The sequence below is a fragment of the Dromiciops gliroides genome, chromosome 2 (genome assembly GCF_019393635.1).
Source record: "Dromiciops gliroides isolate mDroGli1 chromosome 2, mDroGli1.pri, whole genome shotgun sequence".
Taxonomy (NCBI): Eukaryota; Metazoa; Chordata; class Mammalia; order Microbiotheria; family Microbiotheriidae; genus Dromiciops; species Dromiciops gliroides.
In genome coordinates, this window is record NC_057862.1 from 635572705 (window position 1) to 635591429 (window position 18725).

At 40.7% G+C, this 18725-nt stretch overlaps 1 protein-coding gene across 1 annotated transcript in view; it reads right to left on the reverse strand.

Annotated features, from left to right (window-relative positions):
- The window catches only part of CMTM4 (CKLF like MARVEL transmembrane domain containing 4), an 86201-nt gene that overhangs the window by 13893 nt on the left and 53583 nt on the right, over positions 1-18725 (reverse strand). The window contains exon 2 of the mRNA XM_043983425.1: positions 16608-16784. Coding sequence (XP_043839360.1) covers positions 16608-16784 — 177 coding nt within the window. The remainder of the gene's footprint in view (positions 1-16607; positions 16785-18725) is intronic.

Here is an 18725-nt window from a genome sequence, read left to right on the forward strand (position 1 = left end):
TAGGCCTCTCCCCTCCCTTCCCAATCTAACAAAGTTTAATTGTTCTTAAAGGACTTTTGTCAGCTATGGCCTGAAAACCATGATACCCATCAGGGCCTGGCACTAGAATTCTCCCTAGGGAGATTCACCTAGTGATCTATTCATCATAGTTCATACTCCTGGCTCCCTCCCACAGACTACATACCAATGAATGAATCTGTTTCTGTCTGTCTGTCTCTCTCGCACACACTCTCTCTTGTTTTTGTTTTTTGTGGGGCAATGAGGGTTAAGTGACTTGCCCAGGGTCACACAGCCAGTAAGTGTCAAGTGTCTGAGGACAGGTTTGAACTCAGGTCCTCCTGAATCCAGGGCTGGTGCTTTATCCACTGCTCCACCTAGCTGCCCCCCACACATACTCTTACATGCATACACGCCCCTAAGTCCCTACAACTGCTTCCCACAAAAAACATGTCTCATGTGAGGGCAGGGACTATGTTTCTGCTTCTCATTGCTTAGCACAGAGCCTGACACATCAAAAGTACTTTAATATATATATCTATATGTATATGTATAGAGATATATAGATATAACCTATATCAGATTACCTGCTGTCTAGGGGAGGGGGGAGGGAGGGGAGGGAGGGAGAAAAATCTGAAATTGTAAAGCATGTATAAACAAAAGTTGAGAACTATCTTTACATGTAACGGAAAAAATAAAATATCTCATAAAAAAAAAAGTACTTTAAAAAATCCTATTGATTAAAAAAATCAAATGCTATTGATTAGCTGCAAGAAGCTATAAAAAGGACAGGAATTAGATATCCCTTGGCATGTAGAAGCCATCCAATGTTTCCAACCCTGTCTCAGTCTAATGATTAGAATATGAAATCTATTCCAATAATGGCACAATATATGCCTCTCCCACACCACCACTACACCGGCCTTTCTCTTGCTCTTAAATCACTTTCTTGGGGCTTCATTTGTAGGCAGTTGACCCTGGCCTCTAGTATTTGTGTAAGCTTTCTGAAAGGGCCTAAGCTATCTTAGGGATGCTCCCCATGGGATTCCACTGACAAGCTCATAAATGAATTTGACCCATAGGATGGTTTCCCAAGAGGTGCAGATTCTAAGATAAATTTTTGTTCCATTTTAGAGGACACATAAAATATATAGAAACAAAAAGGCATCGATTTTTTATTAAATGAATCCTTAACATGTACTTCTTCAATTCCCCAACACTTTGACTTGTTTACTCAATGAATATTTATCAATAATACTCATAATTAGCATTGATAATGCTGCAGTGGATCCAGGATCTCACTGGTGTGAGCATTGCTCAGACAGCAGAGAGAACAAGCTGTCCACATTTTTATGATTCCTGTTCTCTCCTGATAAATACCTCATCAATAACAGAAGAGACATCAAATGGGGTGGCTTGCCAAAGATATTTTTCATTGGCATTAAAGAAGTCCTGTATATAGTCCAATTGGAAAAGAGAGTACCTAGAAATTTCTAGATGAAGGGTTTGTTATAAAATAATGGGACTTGGCAGACACCCAGGAGCCCCCACCTGGAGATTGATTTGGGTGAGACTGAGAATCTATTTAAGGGTGATTAAATCAGGACCACACCTGGCCAGCCCTGAGTAGGGTGTTGTACTCAGAAGTTGAATCTAGTTAAGGTTGATTAAATTGAGACCACACTTGTGGCCAACCCTGAGTAGAGTGTGTTCTCAGAGGCTGTGGACTGTGACATCAACAGAAGACCACTCTCAACCAATCAACTTGAAGCAGAGTGTAAGGACTGCCTCTGCTCTGGACCTATAAAAAGCTTCCACACTGAGTTTGAGGGGCAGTTCATGATTGAAACAAGCTCATGGTGGAGGACTTGAGGAAGAACCCAACCAGACTGGAACTCTAGGCTAGATAGGCCTTTTCATAACTTTCTGAACCTGGTATGCTTTAATAAATGCTTAATGCCCAAAGACTGGTGCTAAAGCTTCTAATTTAATACACCTCATCAGACTGCCAAAGGAGTCAAAGAAACAAAAGTAGTTCAGAACTTCTGCTCTCAATGATGCTGTGGGTAGATGACAGCTTACTTGGTGCATCAAGTCCCAGGATCATGAAAACTCAAAAGAAAACAGTCTAATGATCCATATAGAAAAACAATTTTTTAATTCCCAGGACCAGATGAATTCACAAGTAAATTCTACCAAACATTTAAAAAACAATTCCAATACTATATAAGCTATTTGGAAAAATAAGTGGAGTCCCACGAAATTCCTTTTATAAGACAGATGTGGTGCTGATACCCAAACTAGTAAGAGCCAAAACAGGGAAAGAAAAATAGAGGTGATAATAGGCATCCCTGCTTCACTTCTGATTGTATTGGGAAGGCTTCTGGCTGATCCCTATTACAGATAATGTTGACTGATGGTTTTAGATCAATATTACTTTTCATTTTAAGGTAAGCTCCATTTATTCTTATGCTCTCTAGTATTTTTAATAGGAATCGGTGCTGTACTTTGTCAAAGGTTTTTTCTGCATCTATTCAGTAATCATATGATTTCTGTTGGTTTTGTTATTGATATGCTCAATTATGCTGATAGTTTTCCTACTATTGAACCAGCCTTGTATTCCTGGTATAAATCCTACCTGGTCATAGTGTATGATCCTTGTCTCATATACATATACACATGTCTCAGATATAGATATAGATATAGATATGTGTATTACCTCTTGTCTCACATGTTTATTATCATATATATACATATGTATATATATATGATAATAAACATTTTTATATAAAGTTTTGAGTTCCAAATTCTATCCCTCCTTGCCTCTCTCCCCCTCCCCACTCCCTGGGGAAGTAAGCAGTGAGATACACATTTGCAGTTATATAAAACATTATCATATTAGTCATTTTGTAGAAAACTCAAACAAAAGGGAAAAAATGAAAGATGGGCAATCCATTGGTTGTGTTCACTAGAGATAAGACAGAACACACGGTGTGCTCCTGAAGGCACTACAGATGGACAATGGACTAGGCTTAGATTAAAACAACAAGGAAAAAGGACAGCGTTTGGGGAAACTACACAGTTGTTTCAGTGATCTCAAGATGCTCCACAACACACAAATCCATCTTTTGACACTAATATTTTTCTGGTGATGCTATTGAGTTGTGAGATGATTATTATTAGCAATAATAACAATAGCAGGTCACATTTCTGAAGTACTTAACCTACAACACCCAGTGAGGTCCACAGTGCATTGTCCTCATTTTACAAATGAGAAAACTGAGGCTCAAGGAATCAGTGCTTGAACAAAGTCACATGTATAGAAGCAATAAGAGCCGACATTAACATACTGCTTTTAGGTTTTCAAAACACTTTACAGAGATTATCTCATTTAGCCCTTACAACAACCCTGTACAGAAGACATTACAGGGATTAGTTCTACTTTGTTGATGAAGAAATTCAAAGGTAAAGTTATTGTCCATGGCCACAAAACTAATGATAAAGGTAGAATCTGCATCCTGACTGCTATAGCCAAGTCCTTGATCTTCCCACTATACCATCTCCAGTTATCAAGTAGTGATCATGTGCAATGCACCATATTAAGACCTGGAGATACAAGAAAAAAACCCAAACCCCCAAACCAAGGTGCTTACTTTACTACAAGGTCTTCAGCCTTCACAGAAGGAGGATTATGTAAGCCTATATAACCATGTACCCATTGGACACTTCCAGTTATATTTCCCATAGAAGTCTCAAAGGAACATGTCTAAAACAAACTCATTATCTTCCCCTTCTTCAATTCCATATTTTTAAGAGGACTCTCACCCTTCTAGTCATCCAAGTGCCCAACTTCCATTGTCTTCCTCCGCTCTTCACTCTTTCACAGCCTAGGTCAAAGAAAGCTCAGTCCTCTGTTTTTTAGGCACAAGCCTATCACAATTTTTAAATTAACTTAGATTTTTCTAATTTAAGCATTTATCTACTCAGAAAGATATGAAGTCCAAACTGGCAGAATCTCCTCATGCCTTTGGAAATCTCCCTAAGACAAGCCACAGAGGAGCTATAGCATCCCAGAAAACATTACACAGTCAAGAAAACGCAAAGGTTCAAGTTCAAACCAAACAATCATTATGCTTTCAGCACATGCTTGAAGATTTATATTCCAAAGCCACTGCCCACTCTTCCTCCATGGAGTCTCCTTTCTAGATGGTCAAAGATGAACTTAAGAGATGATTCCATTAACAGAAGTAATCAAAGACTTCTTCCTTCTCTCAGGCAAATTATGATTCCCATCTGGTTGAAGCCTGAAAGAGGTCCTGCTCTAGGTAGACAAACCCAGTCCCAGGTCAAAAGAGAGAACACAAGGGGTAGCTAGGTGGCACAGTGGATAGAGCACCGGCCTTGGATTCAGGAGGACCTGAGTTCAAATCCGGCCTCAGACACTTAACATTTACTAGCTGTGTGATCCTGGGCAAGTCACTTAACCCCAAATGCCTCACCAAAAAAGAGAGAGAGAGAGAGAGAGAGAGAGAGAGAGAGAAAACACAGCATGGCCCTGAACTGTTAACTTAGTTTTCTCAAATAAAGTGATTAGACTTTTGGTAAGAGAGAGAACAAAAATTGGTATAAGGCATTGTTTCTGAATGGATAGCTAAAGATTAATAAGGTCTCTCTTTTGGATTAGTCCAAAGATTCCAACCAGGATACTGAGAAAAATGTTTCATAATATTTCTATAAAAGTGGAGCAGGGGGGCAGCTAGGTGGTGTAGTGGATAAAGCACCAGCCCTGGATTCAGGAGGACCTGAGTTCAAATCCGGCCTCAGACACTTAACACTTACTAGCTGTGTGACCCTGGACAAGTCACTTAACCCCAACTGCCTCACCAAAAAAAAAAAAAAAAAATGGAGCAGGGGGCACTGGGGCTGAGATAGCCAATCAATCGTCCCAGTCTTGCCAATTCTCCCTCTGTAATATCTCTCACATCCATCCTCTTCTTTGCAGGCACACAGAGTGTGAGGTCCTCATTTAGGCCCTCATCACCGGTCATCTTCCTGTCTCCCTGCCCCCGCCTTTACCATCTACAATCCATATACCCCACAAGTGCCAGATGGATTCCTAAAGCATGGGTGGGATCAATATGTCACTTCCCTGCTCAAGAAGCTGCAGAAGCTTCAGACTGTTTTATCTGGCACTCAATGCCCCTCAGAAACTGGCTTGAGATGACACTGCACTCCAGCTAGACCAGCCTTCCCACTCTTACTCACACATGACACTCCATTTCCCACCTCCATGCCTTTGTAGGAGCTGTCTTCATCTCCATCTCTCAGAATCCCAAACTTGCTTCAAAGCTCCATGCTCAAGTGATAATTCCAATATAAGGCCCATACTGATCCTCTCAACTGTCAGAGCACAGCCTAAAATTACTTTGCTTTGACTCTATATATAACTTATACTGACTAATATGGGTTCATGATCTCTACCTCCCCTCCCCAAAGAAAAGAAGTTCCATGAAGGGGAGGCAGATTCTCTTTTTTCTCTCTCTACAGCACCTGCCACCGCGCCTGATATATTAAGCACTTAAGAAGTTCATGGAATGAATGAAATGTTCAATGCAACATAAAAAATAATGCTGGGGGGGGCAGCTAGGTGGTGCAGTGGATAAAGCACCAGCCTTGGATTCAGAAGAACCTGAGTTCAAATCCGGCCTCAGACACTTGATACTTACTAGCTGTGTGACCCTGGGCAAGTCACTTAACCCTCATTGCCCTGCAAAAACACAAAAAAACAAAAACAAAAACAAAATAATGCTGCATAACTTGAGAATGACGGAAATGAGTAACAACCAATTTGGGGGGAGATCCAGGATTTTTCCTATTTACTGGTTAAAATCCCATCCTTTGGGGCAGCTAGATGGCGCAGTGGATAGAGCACCGGCCCTGGATTCAGGAGTACCTGAGTTCAAATCCGGCCTCAGACACTTAACACTTACTAGCTGTGTGACCCTGGGCAAGTCACTTAACCCCAATTGCCCCTCAAAAAAAAAAAAATCCCATCCTTTGATGGATATTATTACCAAAAATTTGCTTCACCAAGCCCATCTTATCTAAGGTGAATTCCTGCCCTTTGTGTTCCGCTCAAGCAAGTCTGGATGCAGGTAGATCCTTTGTCTAGATTTCCCTAGGCTGGGGGTGGTTTGGGTGTAGAGACAGTCTCTTTGTCCAAGAGTGAGATGATGTCACTCCCTCAGTCCCTCACTGGAGTGAGCCCACTTCTTAGTGTAATATTCACTCTCTCATTACTTGTTAACCAGAGTTGATTGCCATGCTCAGGAACACCCACTCTTCTAAGGGCATATAAACCATAGGCCCACCACCATGAGGGGTCTTTGGCATTAGAGAGGGACACTGACCTCTTTTATTAATAAAATGCCAGCATTATTAATGAAAATGATTATCCAGAAAATCTCTTTCTCAAACTTTTTTTTTTAAGTGAGGCAATCGGGGTTAAGTGACTTGCCCAGGGTCACACAGCTAGTAAGTGTTAAGTGTCTGAGGCCGGATTTGAACTCAGGTACTCCTGACTCCAGGGCTGGTGCTCTATCCACTGCACCACCTAGCTGTCCCCTCTCTCAAACTTTTTAAAACCTCCCAAGAAATAACAATTAAACTGTTCCTAGAAGAAAGTGGTGCAGAAATATAAAACACAGCTAAGCAGGGTACTACTTCACATGCTAAAGGTCATCAAAGCATCAAATTTTTTTTAAGTGAGGCAATCGGGGTTAAGTGACTTGCCCAGGGTCACACAGCTAGCAAGTGTTAAATGTCTGAGACTGGACTTGAACTCAGGACCTCCTGACTCCAGGGCCGGTGCTCTGTCCACTGTGCCACCTAGCTGCCCCAAAGCATCAATTTTTAACGAATGTCCAGATGTCCAAAATTACATAAACACTAAGGTAATGAAGAACTGGGAACCTAATACCAACATGAATGCACATGCTACCTGAGGGACAATCATATAGGTAAAATCAATCAGTACTCATTTATTGGGAGTCTACTACATGGCAAGCACTAAGCTAGGTCCTAAGAGAAACTAGCCCCATGGAAACAAGTACAGATGCCTGTACAGCAGAGGTTAGCAACCTGCAGTGCTGCCTGTTTTGATACCCACTGTGAACTAAGGATGGTTTTTACATTTACAAATCAAGTTTTATTGTATTTAAAAACATTAAAAACCATTCTTGGCTCAGCTGCACCAAAAGAAAAAGTGGTAGGTTGGGTTTGGACATTGAGATGGGTTATAGTTGGCCCACCCCTGTTCTACAAGAATGTGGAATTCATACTGAGGATACAAGAATATAAATCAAGGTCCATGCCCTTAGGGATCAATCTAGTAGGAAAGACAATAAGATATAAGAAGCATTTAGTTAACAAGACTGTACCAAACATAATTAGGAGGCAAATTATAGGGTGTAGACTCTAAGTACTATACTTTGGTGAGAGGAACTATCAATATACATAGGTTGGAGTAGTAAAGAAAGCTTGAAGAATGGCAAAGGCATAGGGAATCTGAAAGTGGGTCCACGCCAAGCTGATTTGGAAGGATTTTCAAACTGAACAATAGAATGGTAATTAATAGTAATTAGTTACTATAAAATGATAGGTTAATGGTTTTATTTACTATTTCTATAAGAAATTGTTAAATCACAACATCAGTGTATATTTAAAAGGACACTATAATTGGAGTTCAAAGACTCTGTGGGTATGAGTCTTTGTAGCCAAGAACTGTAGCCAAATACCAGCTCTGTAACTGTGGATAGGTCACGAGACTTCTCTGATAATGAGGTTTCCTCATCTGTAAAATGGTGGCAATATTTATGCTACTCACCTCATAAGACAGTCTGAGAAAAGTGTCCTATGACTATATAAATCTGAGCTGCTGTCATTTTAAAAAATTCAAACTGATGATATCTGTTGCATTTGCTTATGGTAATTGCTAACAGCTCCAAGGTAGAGATTTGGAGAACAAGGAAGACATAAGCAATGAGATATTAAAGAGGGTGGCCTAACTGGAATACAAGGTTTGATTTGGGGAGAAGTTGGAGAGAAGGCTCAAAAGACAAAATAGGGCCAAATTATAAGAAAACCTTCAGTGGCTCCCCATAGCCTTTTTTTTGCAGGGCGATGAGAGTTTCAGCCAAACTGTATCAGGCTTATTTCCCCCACTACTGGCTATAATCCCCCCTCTTTTTCTTGGTTGATTCTATCTCCCAAAACTGATGGAGCCTCCAAGTCCCAACTTAGATACCAGTGAAGACTTAATTAACCTACCTCTTTCTCCCCACCCCTTCAAACTTTTCATGTTTTTATGCCTGGCTCTGATTTGCTCTCAACACATTCTTCCTTGTATCACACTGTAAGAGGAATAGTCCTTTCTCATTCCCCCACCCAATTAGCCTGCAAATTCCTTGTGGACAGGGATTATTGTCCTCCCAGAGCCCTAGCACACTTTTGAAAGCACCTTTATTTTTTTTATTTTTTATTTTTGGTTTGGTTTGGTCTTAGGGGTGGGGGTGGGGGGCAGGGCAATGAGGGTTAAGTGACTTGCCCAGGGTCAGGCAGCTAGTAAGTATCAAGTGTCTGAGGCCAAATTTGAACTCAGGTCCTCCTGAATCCAGGGCTGGTACTTTATCCACTGCGCCACCTAGCTTCCCCCTAAAAGCACTTTTTTTGTTTTTTAGTGAGGCAATTGGGGTTAAGTGACTTGCCCAGGGTCACACAGCTAGTAAGTGTTAAGTGTCTGAGGCCGGATTTGAACTCAGGTACTCCTGACTCCAGGGCCAGTGCTCTATACACTGTGCCACCTAGCTGCCCCCAAAGCATTTTTAAAAAGCTTTTTGTGACTTTTCTTTTTTCACATTTCTTACACTTCCTAATCTATCCTCTCTCCCAAGTAGTCATTTTTTATAATATGGAAAAAAGTTAAGCAAAATTAAATAATGTATTTTTTAAGTCTGATGTAATATACAACGTTCCAAAACCATATTCCCACACTTCCACAAAGAAGTGGAAAGAGGTGATCAATAATAAGCTTTGTTAATAAATTTCTGATGTTGAAATGAGGGGCTTTAGCTGTAAGGTAGTGCTGAAATGTGATCCCATAAGCAAGGAGACAATGTGCCACAAAGAGTGTTTAACACTAGATAGTTCAGATGAACAACTGACAAAAAAAATTTCCTTTGAAATAAACATTTTTATCCTATTATATTAATTTTCTTTGCCTTGTAGATGAAAAAAATGTACCACACCTTGATGCAACTTGGTCCTTCTAGTATTAAAGTGAAGTAGGTTATATAGCAGATTACTTGCTGTCTTGGGGAGGGAAAAGGGGACAGAGGGAAGGAGAAAAATTTGGAACTCAAAAATCTTATAAAAAATGAATGTTGGAAACTGTAAAGTACTATTTATAAAAATATAATAAAGTGAGGAAGGTTAGTCTGGCAGCAAGATACAGGATGAACTAAACAACTATTTGGGAGAAAACTGACAATAATGCAAGGGAGGCATTATTGAAGGCCCAGACTAGAGTGGGAGCAGCAGAAAAGTAGGATGAATTTGGGGAACTTGGTAATGGGCCACAAAAGATGGGTGAATCAAGGGACAAGCCAAAGAACAGGACTTAGAAAGACCTCCCCACCATTTTACAAGTGAACAGAGACCTAGAAAGGTGAATTGACTTGTTCAAACTCATATGGTTTATAAATAGAAAAGCCAAAATGTGAACCAGTCTCTGAAGCCCAGGTCCAATGACCAAGGGCTTAAAAGCTAAGAGATGGGTTATCACATTAAGTACTTGGTGCCTTATCATTCCATTCCATTTGGTTCTATCATAGCTCAGAGCACACAGAAGCACCAAACACCAAAATTGGTTTCTTGGTCATTAATAATTTGTGGTAATCATTTGGTTGCTGACCTTCAATAAAGCACTGTCCTTGCTGGGGATCAGAAAGGTCTTCTTGCTGCCTTACCAGGTATTTTTGCTTAGTTTAGCGAATGGCCATTCCCACCCTCTTAATTCTGCTTTAAGAATTCATGGTAGACGAGAGTACTGAGCCTCCTACAGTAGCACAAGGGCAGGCCAAGCCACATATGTATGATGGGATACCTTAACAATCCCAATAGTAAATACCTGCATTTCAATTCAGTTTAAGAATGTGTGGTTTCATCAGCACGGAGTCTCCCTTCACAAATATCCGTTTGCTACAGAAATCTGAAATGTTTAACAAATAAGTAGCCAGTACAACTGGAGGGTATAGAGCTGTTCCCCCAAGGTGAGATATGGGGGTAAACTCTAGACACTGAGAACTTGCCTCTTCCTTTCTTCCCTACCTCCTTGCTTTACCACTTCTGGAAAAGGTCTGTGGAGGCAGAAATTTGATAAATATTAATTATACGTAAGCTTTGGGGAGCAGGTATAGAGGGAAAGAGGGATAGCGGTGAGTTAGATGGTAGTATCTGCTCTTTTCTATGAACCACAGAGGGTATAGGGCCAATTCTAGGCAAAATTTCAAAACCGGCTAAGTTTGTCTTAGGGCATTCTCCTACTTCACTTTCTATGACCCCTTCTCCCTGTTGTTGTCCTTTTGTCTTGGCCCAGGACCCTAATGCTGTCTGGACATCTAAAACTCTCCACTGTAGCATTCCACCCAAATCCTATCACTTCCTCTTTATTCTACTCCACCAAAACTTCTATTTTCTCAGTCTGTCTGCCTAAATTGATAGACAAACTGAAGGAATTCTCACCAAGTTAGGATAGTGACTGAGAGTCTGGCCTCTCCATCTTTTGGAGTATTTATTAACCTAAATGAATCTCTACTTAGCAACAGTTCAGGCAGAGTGCAAAGACTCATTTAGAGGCAGATGGCTGGTCCTTAAATCCTACTAATCTAGCTATTCCCTAAATAAGGTCAATCCTGAGGTGGGGGAAGGGAAAAGAAAACAATGAGTCCTCTACCATGTATTTTTTTTTTTTTTGCTGCATGGAAATGACAAATTCTTCCTCCTTACTTCTTTTTTTTCCCTTAGTATTTTATTTTATTTTTTCCAATTACATGTAAAGAGTTTTTGGCATTCATTTTTATAAGATTTTGAATTCCAAATTTTTCTCCCATCCTTCCTTCCCTCCCCCCAGCCGAAGCCAGCAAACAATCTGATGTAGGTTATACATTACATTCATGTTGAACATATTTCCACATTGGTCATGTTGTGAGAGAAGAATCAGAACAAAAAGAAAAAAACACACACAAGAAAAAAGAAACAACAACTAAAAAACCAACATAAGTGATAATAGTATGCGTCAATCTGCATTCACATTCCATAGTTCTTTCCCCAATCACAGTGAGGTGTACTAACTCCTTGTCTTCTGGTAGGTTCTAGTTTAGCCTAAGATGTGGGCTATCTTTGTCCAATCTTCATCCATAAAGGGAAACGACTCAAAAGTCAGAAAGATTGGCCCAACCTGAATCTAAAAATCCATCATTCCCCATTACAGTTGCCAAAGCCAGAGGGTACACCATCTCTTCTGGCCTGGTGCACTTCCAAACAATGAAGCCCAGGCTGACCTTGACTTTCATTCTGTGACTCCTGGGATATCCCGACCATGGGTGCTTTATGTAAGAAATATGAGGAAATCTGTCTGGACCTAACTGGGTCGGGCGTTCAAGCAAGTCTGCCTATTCTATCTCCTTAAATTGATCTCAAAAAGGTTTGATATCATTATGTAAAAGTAATATAAATCAGATATTTAGAGGAACTTTCACTAAAGTATGAGTTTCTTGACCTAGAGTCTGTAAAAAAAAATGTAATATTATAATAAGCATTAAAATCTAATTAGCTTAACTTTGTAACGCCATGTATTTTCTTTTCATGCCTTTAAAAACATTATTCAGAGAAAGGGTCCATAGGTTTCCAGACTGTAAAGGGTGTCCATGCCATAAAAAAAGCTTAATAATACCTGTATTCAAGATAATATCCAATAAAATCACTGTTTTACAGAAGTGATCTTCAAAAGCATATAAAAGTGCCACCCAAAGATCAGTTTAAGTTGGAATAAGCTCATCTATAAGACCATCTCCCATGTTAAAGAAAGGGCCTTGTCTTCATCTGTGGAATGAGTATCCACAATGAGAAAACTACAGAAATTTGATGTGTTAGTAAGCTTACCATTTATGACTAGTTACCACAAGTACAGAGACAGTTATCATTGACCATGTCAGATTAACTCTGTTCTAAATTTTAATTGCTCACAGTATCCAAATTATTGATGGATGCTTAGTTATCATGGATCTGATGCTCACTTGGCACAGACATCTATTTGTAACTTTAAAAAGTTAAAGGGAGGGGGCAGCTAGATGGCGCAGTGGATAGAGCACCGGCCCTGGATTCAGGAGGACCTGAGTTCAAATCCGCCCTCAGACACTTAACACTTACTAGCTGTGTGACCCTGGGCAAGTCACTTAACCCCAATTGCCTCACCAAAAAAAAAAAAAAAAAAGTTAAAGGGAACATTACCCCAAGAGCTATGTAGATTCAATCTCAGAGTCATTAACATGACAATCTTTTAGCAACACTTCTGGGCTACCTTGGGGAAGTGATGAGTAGTTTGCTCAGGATGAAAGAAAGGAAGAGATTAAGACAGCGTTGCTGGTCAGGCTGTAGAGTTTATGGAATAGAGAACAATAGTGGGTGACCTCTGGTAGACCACATTTGAAGAAATGGGTCTAGTTCTGGGAACTTTATCTTTCTTTCTTTTCTTTTTCTTTTTTTTTTTTTTTTTGGTGAGGCAATTGGGGTTAAGTGCCTTGCCCAGGGTCACACAGCCAGTAAGTAACAAATGTCTGAGGCCAGATTTGAACTCTGGTCCTCCTGATTCCAGGGCCGGTGCTCTATCCACTGTGCCACCTAGCTGCCCCCAGAACTTTATCTTTTAGGGTGGACACTGACAAGCCAAACACGAATGCTAGGAAGGCCTTAGAAATACACTCATATGTCCTCATAAGAAACCAAGACCAAAAGAAAGGTAAAGTCATCCAAGATAACAGAGCTGGTATTGAAGTCAAGGCTTCAGACTTCAAATAAAGCTAGAGTAACCATGGTTTCCAGATATGCTCAATTCACATCTTGTGAAGCTCCACCTCCCAAGTTGTTGCCCAGAGATGTGACCCTAGCCAGTCTTTTCAGAGAACTAAGGCATGAGGGGAATGAATATCACCACAATAAACAGAGGTGCTAGGAGGAGCCTCCAGAGAGGCATTCTCTCCTAGTCTCCTATAAAACAAATTACACTGATTTTCGTTCAATTCAGCAGCATTATTAAGAAGCTGTACCTTTAAGTGGAAAACAATATGGTATAGACACCGTTATTTGGATTGCAATTCAAAGGAAAAGAGACAACTCGGGAATAGAGGAAGGTTGAAAACAGGGCATACAGTAAGTAAGAGCTAGCACTTACATTGCACTTTAAAGGATTGTGAAGCACTGTACATATCTCATTTGACCCTCACAACAATCCTTTGACGTAGGTAATGTGATTATCCCCAATTTATGGTAGAAGAAACTGAGGCTGAGAGACTTTACATGATAGGGTCATGTTATACAAGGAGTAATTGTCTGAGGTAGAATTTGAACTCATGTCTTCCTGACTCCAGGTCCAGTGTTCTTACATGCTAGGCCACCAAGCTCTCTGGGTGAGAGAGTACTGTACTTGAAGTCAAAAGACTTGGGTCTGGGTCTTGATTCTATTATTTACTAACAAACAGCCACCTCTCTGGGCTTTAGTTTGCTTATCTCTAACAGGGTTACTATGAGGAAAGCACAGTGTACATCATTAAGCACTAGAGAAATGGGAGTTGTGGTTTGGTTTTGAAATAATTATCCCAGAGTGGGAAGGAAGGGGGTAGATAGAAGACAGGAGCAAATTAATCTCATGGAGTAGCAAACCAAAAAGAAAGGGACAAAGAAAAGTGCATTGTACAAGGGATAGGGATAGGGATAGGGATAGGGATAGGGATAGGGTCTGGACCTGAAATTTCAAAGGTGTGAGGAACTCCCAGGTGAGGAAACCCCTCCTGCCAAAGCCAGCCAGCACCTTTCCCACAACTTATGTCTTATAGAACTGTCAAGAGTAGTCGCGTCAAACCTGAATGGAAATGAGAGCCACTCAAACATGTGTAAGGATCCCTGGGGGCTGCACAGTGACTTAGTTTCAAAATGTCATCTTATCCATGTTTTATTGTATTTTTATTTATTGTTTGATATTTCCCAATGACACTTTAATCTGGCTTAGGCCATACTGGAGAATATTGCAGGCACTGAGTGGCTTGACCAGGGCTGTGCTACTAATAGGTATCAAGGGTGTTACAGAAATTAGACAAATTAACAGTAAAACTTCACTCTAAAAAGGGCTATTGTAACTGAAAGACTAAGGATGGAAGCCAGTTTGAACTAAATTAGGGTGATTCAGAAGAAGATTGACTGGTAAGCGGGAGAGCTGGGGGAGGGTAACATGATCTATTTCACTCCCACCCTTTGCTACCTTCCTTTCCATTCACATGCTACTGAATGAAATTGGAGAAAAATCACAAAACCATGAAAACTAGGTACACTACAGATTTCTGTGATGTAATTCAAGGCGATGGCCGAGGTGATTTGTAAAATCCCTTTCAAGCTGTAAATCCTGTAATTCAATGATAAATAACTGAGATTTTATTGTAGAACAATATTTGGTGAAAAAAAAAACTACAGAAAAAAAAAGATTTCCTGAAATAGGCATATTACAAGAAACCACAGGACTACAATATTTTATATTAGGAATGTTTGAAGCTCGTAATCTATGATCTGTCACAAAGTCACAGCCAAAATAGTACAAGTATCTTGAAGTTGCAAAGCTTAAATAAAAAGTGCCAGGCACACATTTATTCTTCTAAATCTTGAACCAAAGCCAAGAAAAAAAATTTTCAACTGTTCTAATTAACTCAGCAATTTGCTTCTTTTCCTATCACTTCCTTAAAGATAATTGTCTCTACACAGAGGGGGGGGGGATAGAATTTAAGTTTAATAGAGATAAATATAAAATCTTGCACTAAGATTAAAAAAAATCTGCCATACTAATATAAAAAGATGGAGAAGATAAAAGTAGGAAATAGTCCCCACGAGACATCTGGAAATATTAGGCCCTGAGCTTCCACTGAGACGTCAGCCTGCTTTGGAATTTTAGGCTTCGTTAATAAGAGTAGGAAAAGTGCTAACATTCCACCCCTCCAAAGACAGAAGGTTAAGATGCCATCATGGTGCCAAAGCATGGGAAGGGGAGCTGGGAAAGTGCTCTGCTGTTAACAGCCTGAAGAGGGCACCAGCTTCCCTCGTGCTCTGAGGGAGGGTGCCTGCAGACAGACAGTAGATTACAGCAGGGAGAGCCCAGGCCTGGGAGCACTGTCAAGGCTTAGCCACTTTGCTGCAGATGAGATCATTTTGTGGCACAGCACTGCAGCCCCGGGCACTTTGCATGGCCTTCCCAGTGTCTGGGCTCTTTTAGTTTTTCTCTGAGACAATGAGGAAATTTTGTGCATTGAGTTGTGCTACAAACTGCCTGAGGTCTTTGGTAAAAAACAAACTCAAGGGGCAGCTAGATGACAGACACAGTGGATAGAGCACAGGCCCTGGAGTCAGGAGGACCTGAGTTCAAATGCAGCCTCAGACACTTAACACTTACTGGCTGTGTGACCCTGGGCAAGTCACTTAACCCCAATTGCCTCACCAAAAAACAAACAAAAAAAACCTCAAAAAGGTTTGGCAATGGTGGCTGTGTCACAAGGTCAGCAACAGTGACAACACCCTGACAACCTTTTCTGGGTCCTTCCCCATGCTCTTGAGTTTGTCCATGCCACAGACCCTGTAAATGTTGAATGAAGGAACTAAGAACGTTGAAATTGGGAGAGAGAAACTCCGACCCATGATCTGGTCCTAACTCAATCAGCATATGACTTTTATTGACCTAGTTATTACATGCTGTCTCCTCCATTAGAAGACAAGCTCGGGGCAGCTAAGTGGTGCAGTGGATAAAGCAGGAGGACCTGAGTTCAAATCCGGCCTCAGACACTTGATACTTACTAGCTGTGTGACCCTGGGCAAGTCACTTAACCCCCATTGCCCTGCCAAAGGAGGGGGAGGAGGAAGAAGACAAGCTCAATAAGGGCAAGCACTGTTCTTACCTCTTTGTATCCTCAGCTCTCAGCATAGCATCTAGCACACAGTTAGTTGATGCTTAATAAACGCTTGCTGACTGACTGTGTCAGTGACTTGGGCAAGTGATTCCCCTCTCTGGACCTCAGGGTCTCCTATGTCAAATGAGGTGATGAGACTAGATGATTTCTAAGGTTCTCTCCAGTTCTGAAATTCTATCATCTCTACTGAGCTTTTTTTTTTTTAATCAAAACCAGGATAGGGACCACATTCTGAGTATTAAAGATAACCCCAGATCTGAGCACACAGAGCTATTGACAATTTCAGGTATTATTTACAAACAGAACATTTTTGCAGATAATACTTGTACTTACTGTAATATTCCAGTTGATCTGTGGTATCCTTGTGTGAAGATTGAGACTGAACATAAGCAGCAAAACTCCAGTAATTACAAATGCACTACAGCTCACAAATTCAAAGAAATAGAGCCCTTCACACGGGGAACATTCCATAATGGTCTCTATGCAGATGAATGCAATTAGGGCCAAAACCTAAAAGACAAACAGAAAGACCCACATGATATAAATGGATCTGTGTGTGTTTGTTTAGCACATCAGTAGATACAGAAGCTTACTGAACTTAATCATGACAGTGGGTCTTTCGAAGGTACATGGAGAATAGGGGAGGCGTGTCACAGGATCTGGGTTGCAATCCTAGCTCTGCTACTTACTTCTATGTAAGCACAAGCACGTCACCTTCCCTCTTGCCTAGCCTGTTAAATGAGGGGTTGGATCGGATGGCTGCTGAAGGCTGTTCCAACTCATAACCCTATGGCCAATTCAAGCCAACATTTGTTAATGCCTGTCATGTGGAAGACATCATTTGGCACCACAGAAAGACAAAACAAAAGAGCCCCTGCCTTTAAAAAGCTTACCTTCTACTGGAGAAAATACAACATGAACAAAGACAAGCAAATACCGAGTAATGCCAAGAGGAAAAGAGTACAAACACCTGGGAAAGGTCCTGTGTATAGGAGGCAGCACAGGAGCTATGCTTTGAAGAAAGACAAGGAGGGTACAAGGCAGAGGTGAGGAGGGAGGGCATGGAAAACACTGAGCATGGCCTTGCAACAGCAAAGAGCCCAAGGTGAAACACAAAAAAGCCTGTGTGGGGAAGCACTAAGACTCTTAAATTAGGTGAGAGCCAGATTATCAAGGGCACAGAATGGCAGTGAAGGTTGTATTTCTCCTGGAGGACTATGGGGGCCACTCGAGCTTCTGAACATGTTCAGTATGTCCTGGAAACATCCACTTGGCACCAATGTCCATGATGGACTGGAATGAGACAAGACTGGAGGCTACTGTAGCATTTATGTAAGACTTTAGGAGAGTCTGAGCTGGAGCTGAGACAGTGTCAGTGGAAAGGTGATGAATGCCATAAATATTGGCAACATAGTGCAAAGTCTGTGTCATGTTATCTTTTTATTTTCCTATAGCACCTAGCAAAAGACACTACACAGTAAGTACTTAATAACTAATACTTTTATAGTTTTGTGAGATAGGGACTGCAAGTATTTTCAATCCCATTTCACAAATTGGTCATCAGAAAATTTAAATGACGTGTCCTTGTTACATAGCTAGCAAATGTCAGAGTTAAGATTTGAACCCAGACCTTCTTGACTTCAAGTCCACTTAGTCTCACTGAATTAATATAAGGAATAAAAACGAAATCTACAGCTACCATATGTACTTTACATGAAGGACATAAGGACACTTAACCAGGCTCAGGGTAGTTCACTTGGAAGTATCATTAGTAAGTCATCCGGAATTAGATGTCCACTTATGACTATGAAGAGTTCAAAGGTTCCTGCCAATAGCTTATGAGTATGGTGTCTAAAAAGGAACCAGCTCCTCATCCTGACCCTTCTCTTTCTGGTCATGCTCACCCCATTCTAACTGTACATAATTCTACAGGAATCTCCTAAGAGGCATTTGCACACCAAGAGCAAAGAATACCTCATCATTTCACATTTCTACCCCAACCTAATACTGATTCTGGTGGCATCTCAAGTCCAAAACCTCATCCATGTTTCTCTAGATGTCCGTCCTAAAGTCACTCTCCATAAAACTATGTAAGTTCCCAAATGGAATGACAACATGCCTACAGTCCACTGAGAAGGGACCACATATGGGAAACTCAAAGTTCTTTTTTTTATATTTTCTGTAACAAGATCTAGCAATCTTCAATAAGAAACAGCATATTGTACTGATGAGTTGCAAAATGTCTCTGGTATGCTAACTTCAAGTTGGTGCTACAGATGATTTTAACACATCAAAGATCTGTAATTTCATCAGGTTGAGTCCTCTCTCCCTCAACCAATGCAGATCCAAGCCCTGCCCTCCTCCCATAGTCTATAGCTCTCCTGAGTATCTCTCCTTTCTTAGAGACAGGTCCTGAAACAGACCCGCACATGGTTACAAGGCATGAATTCA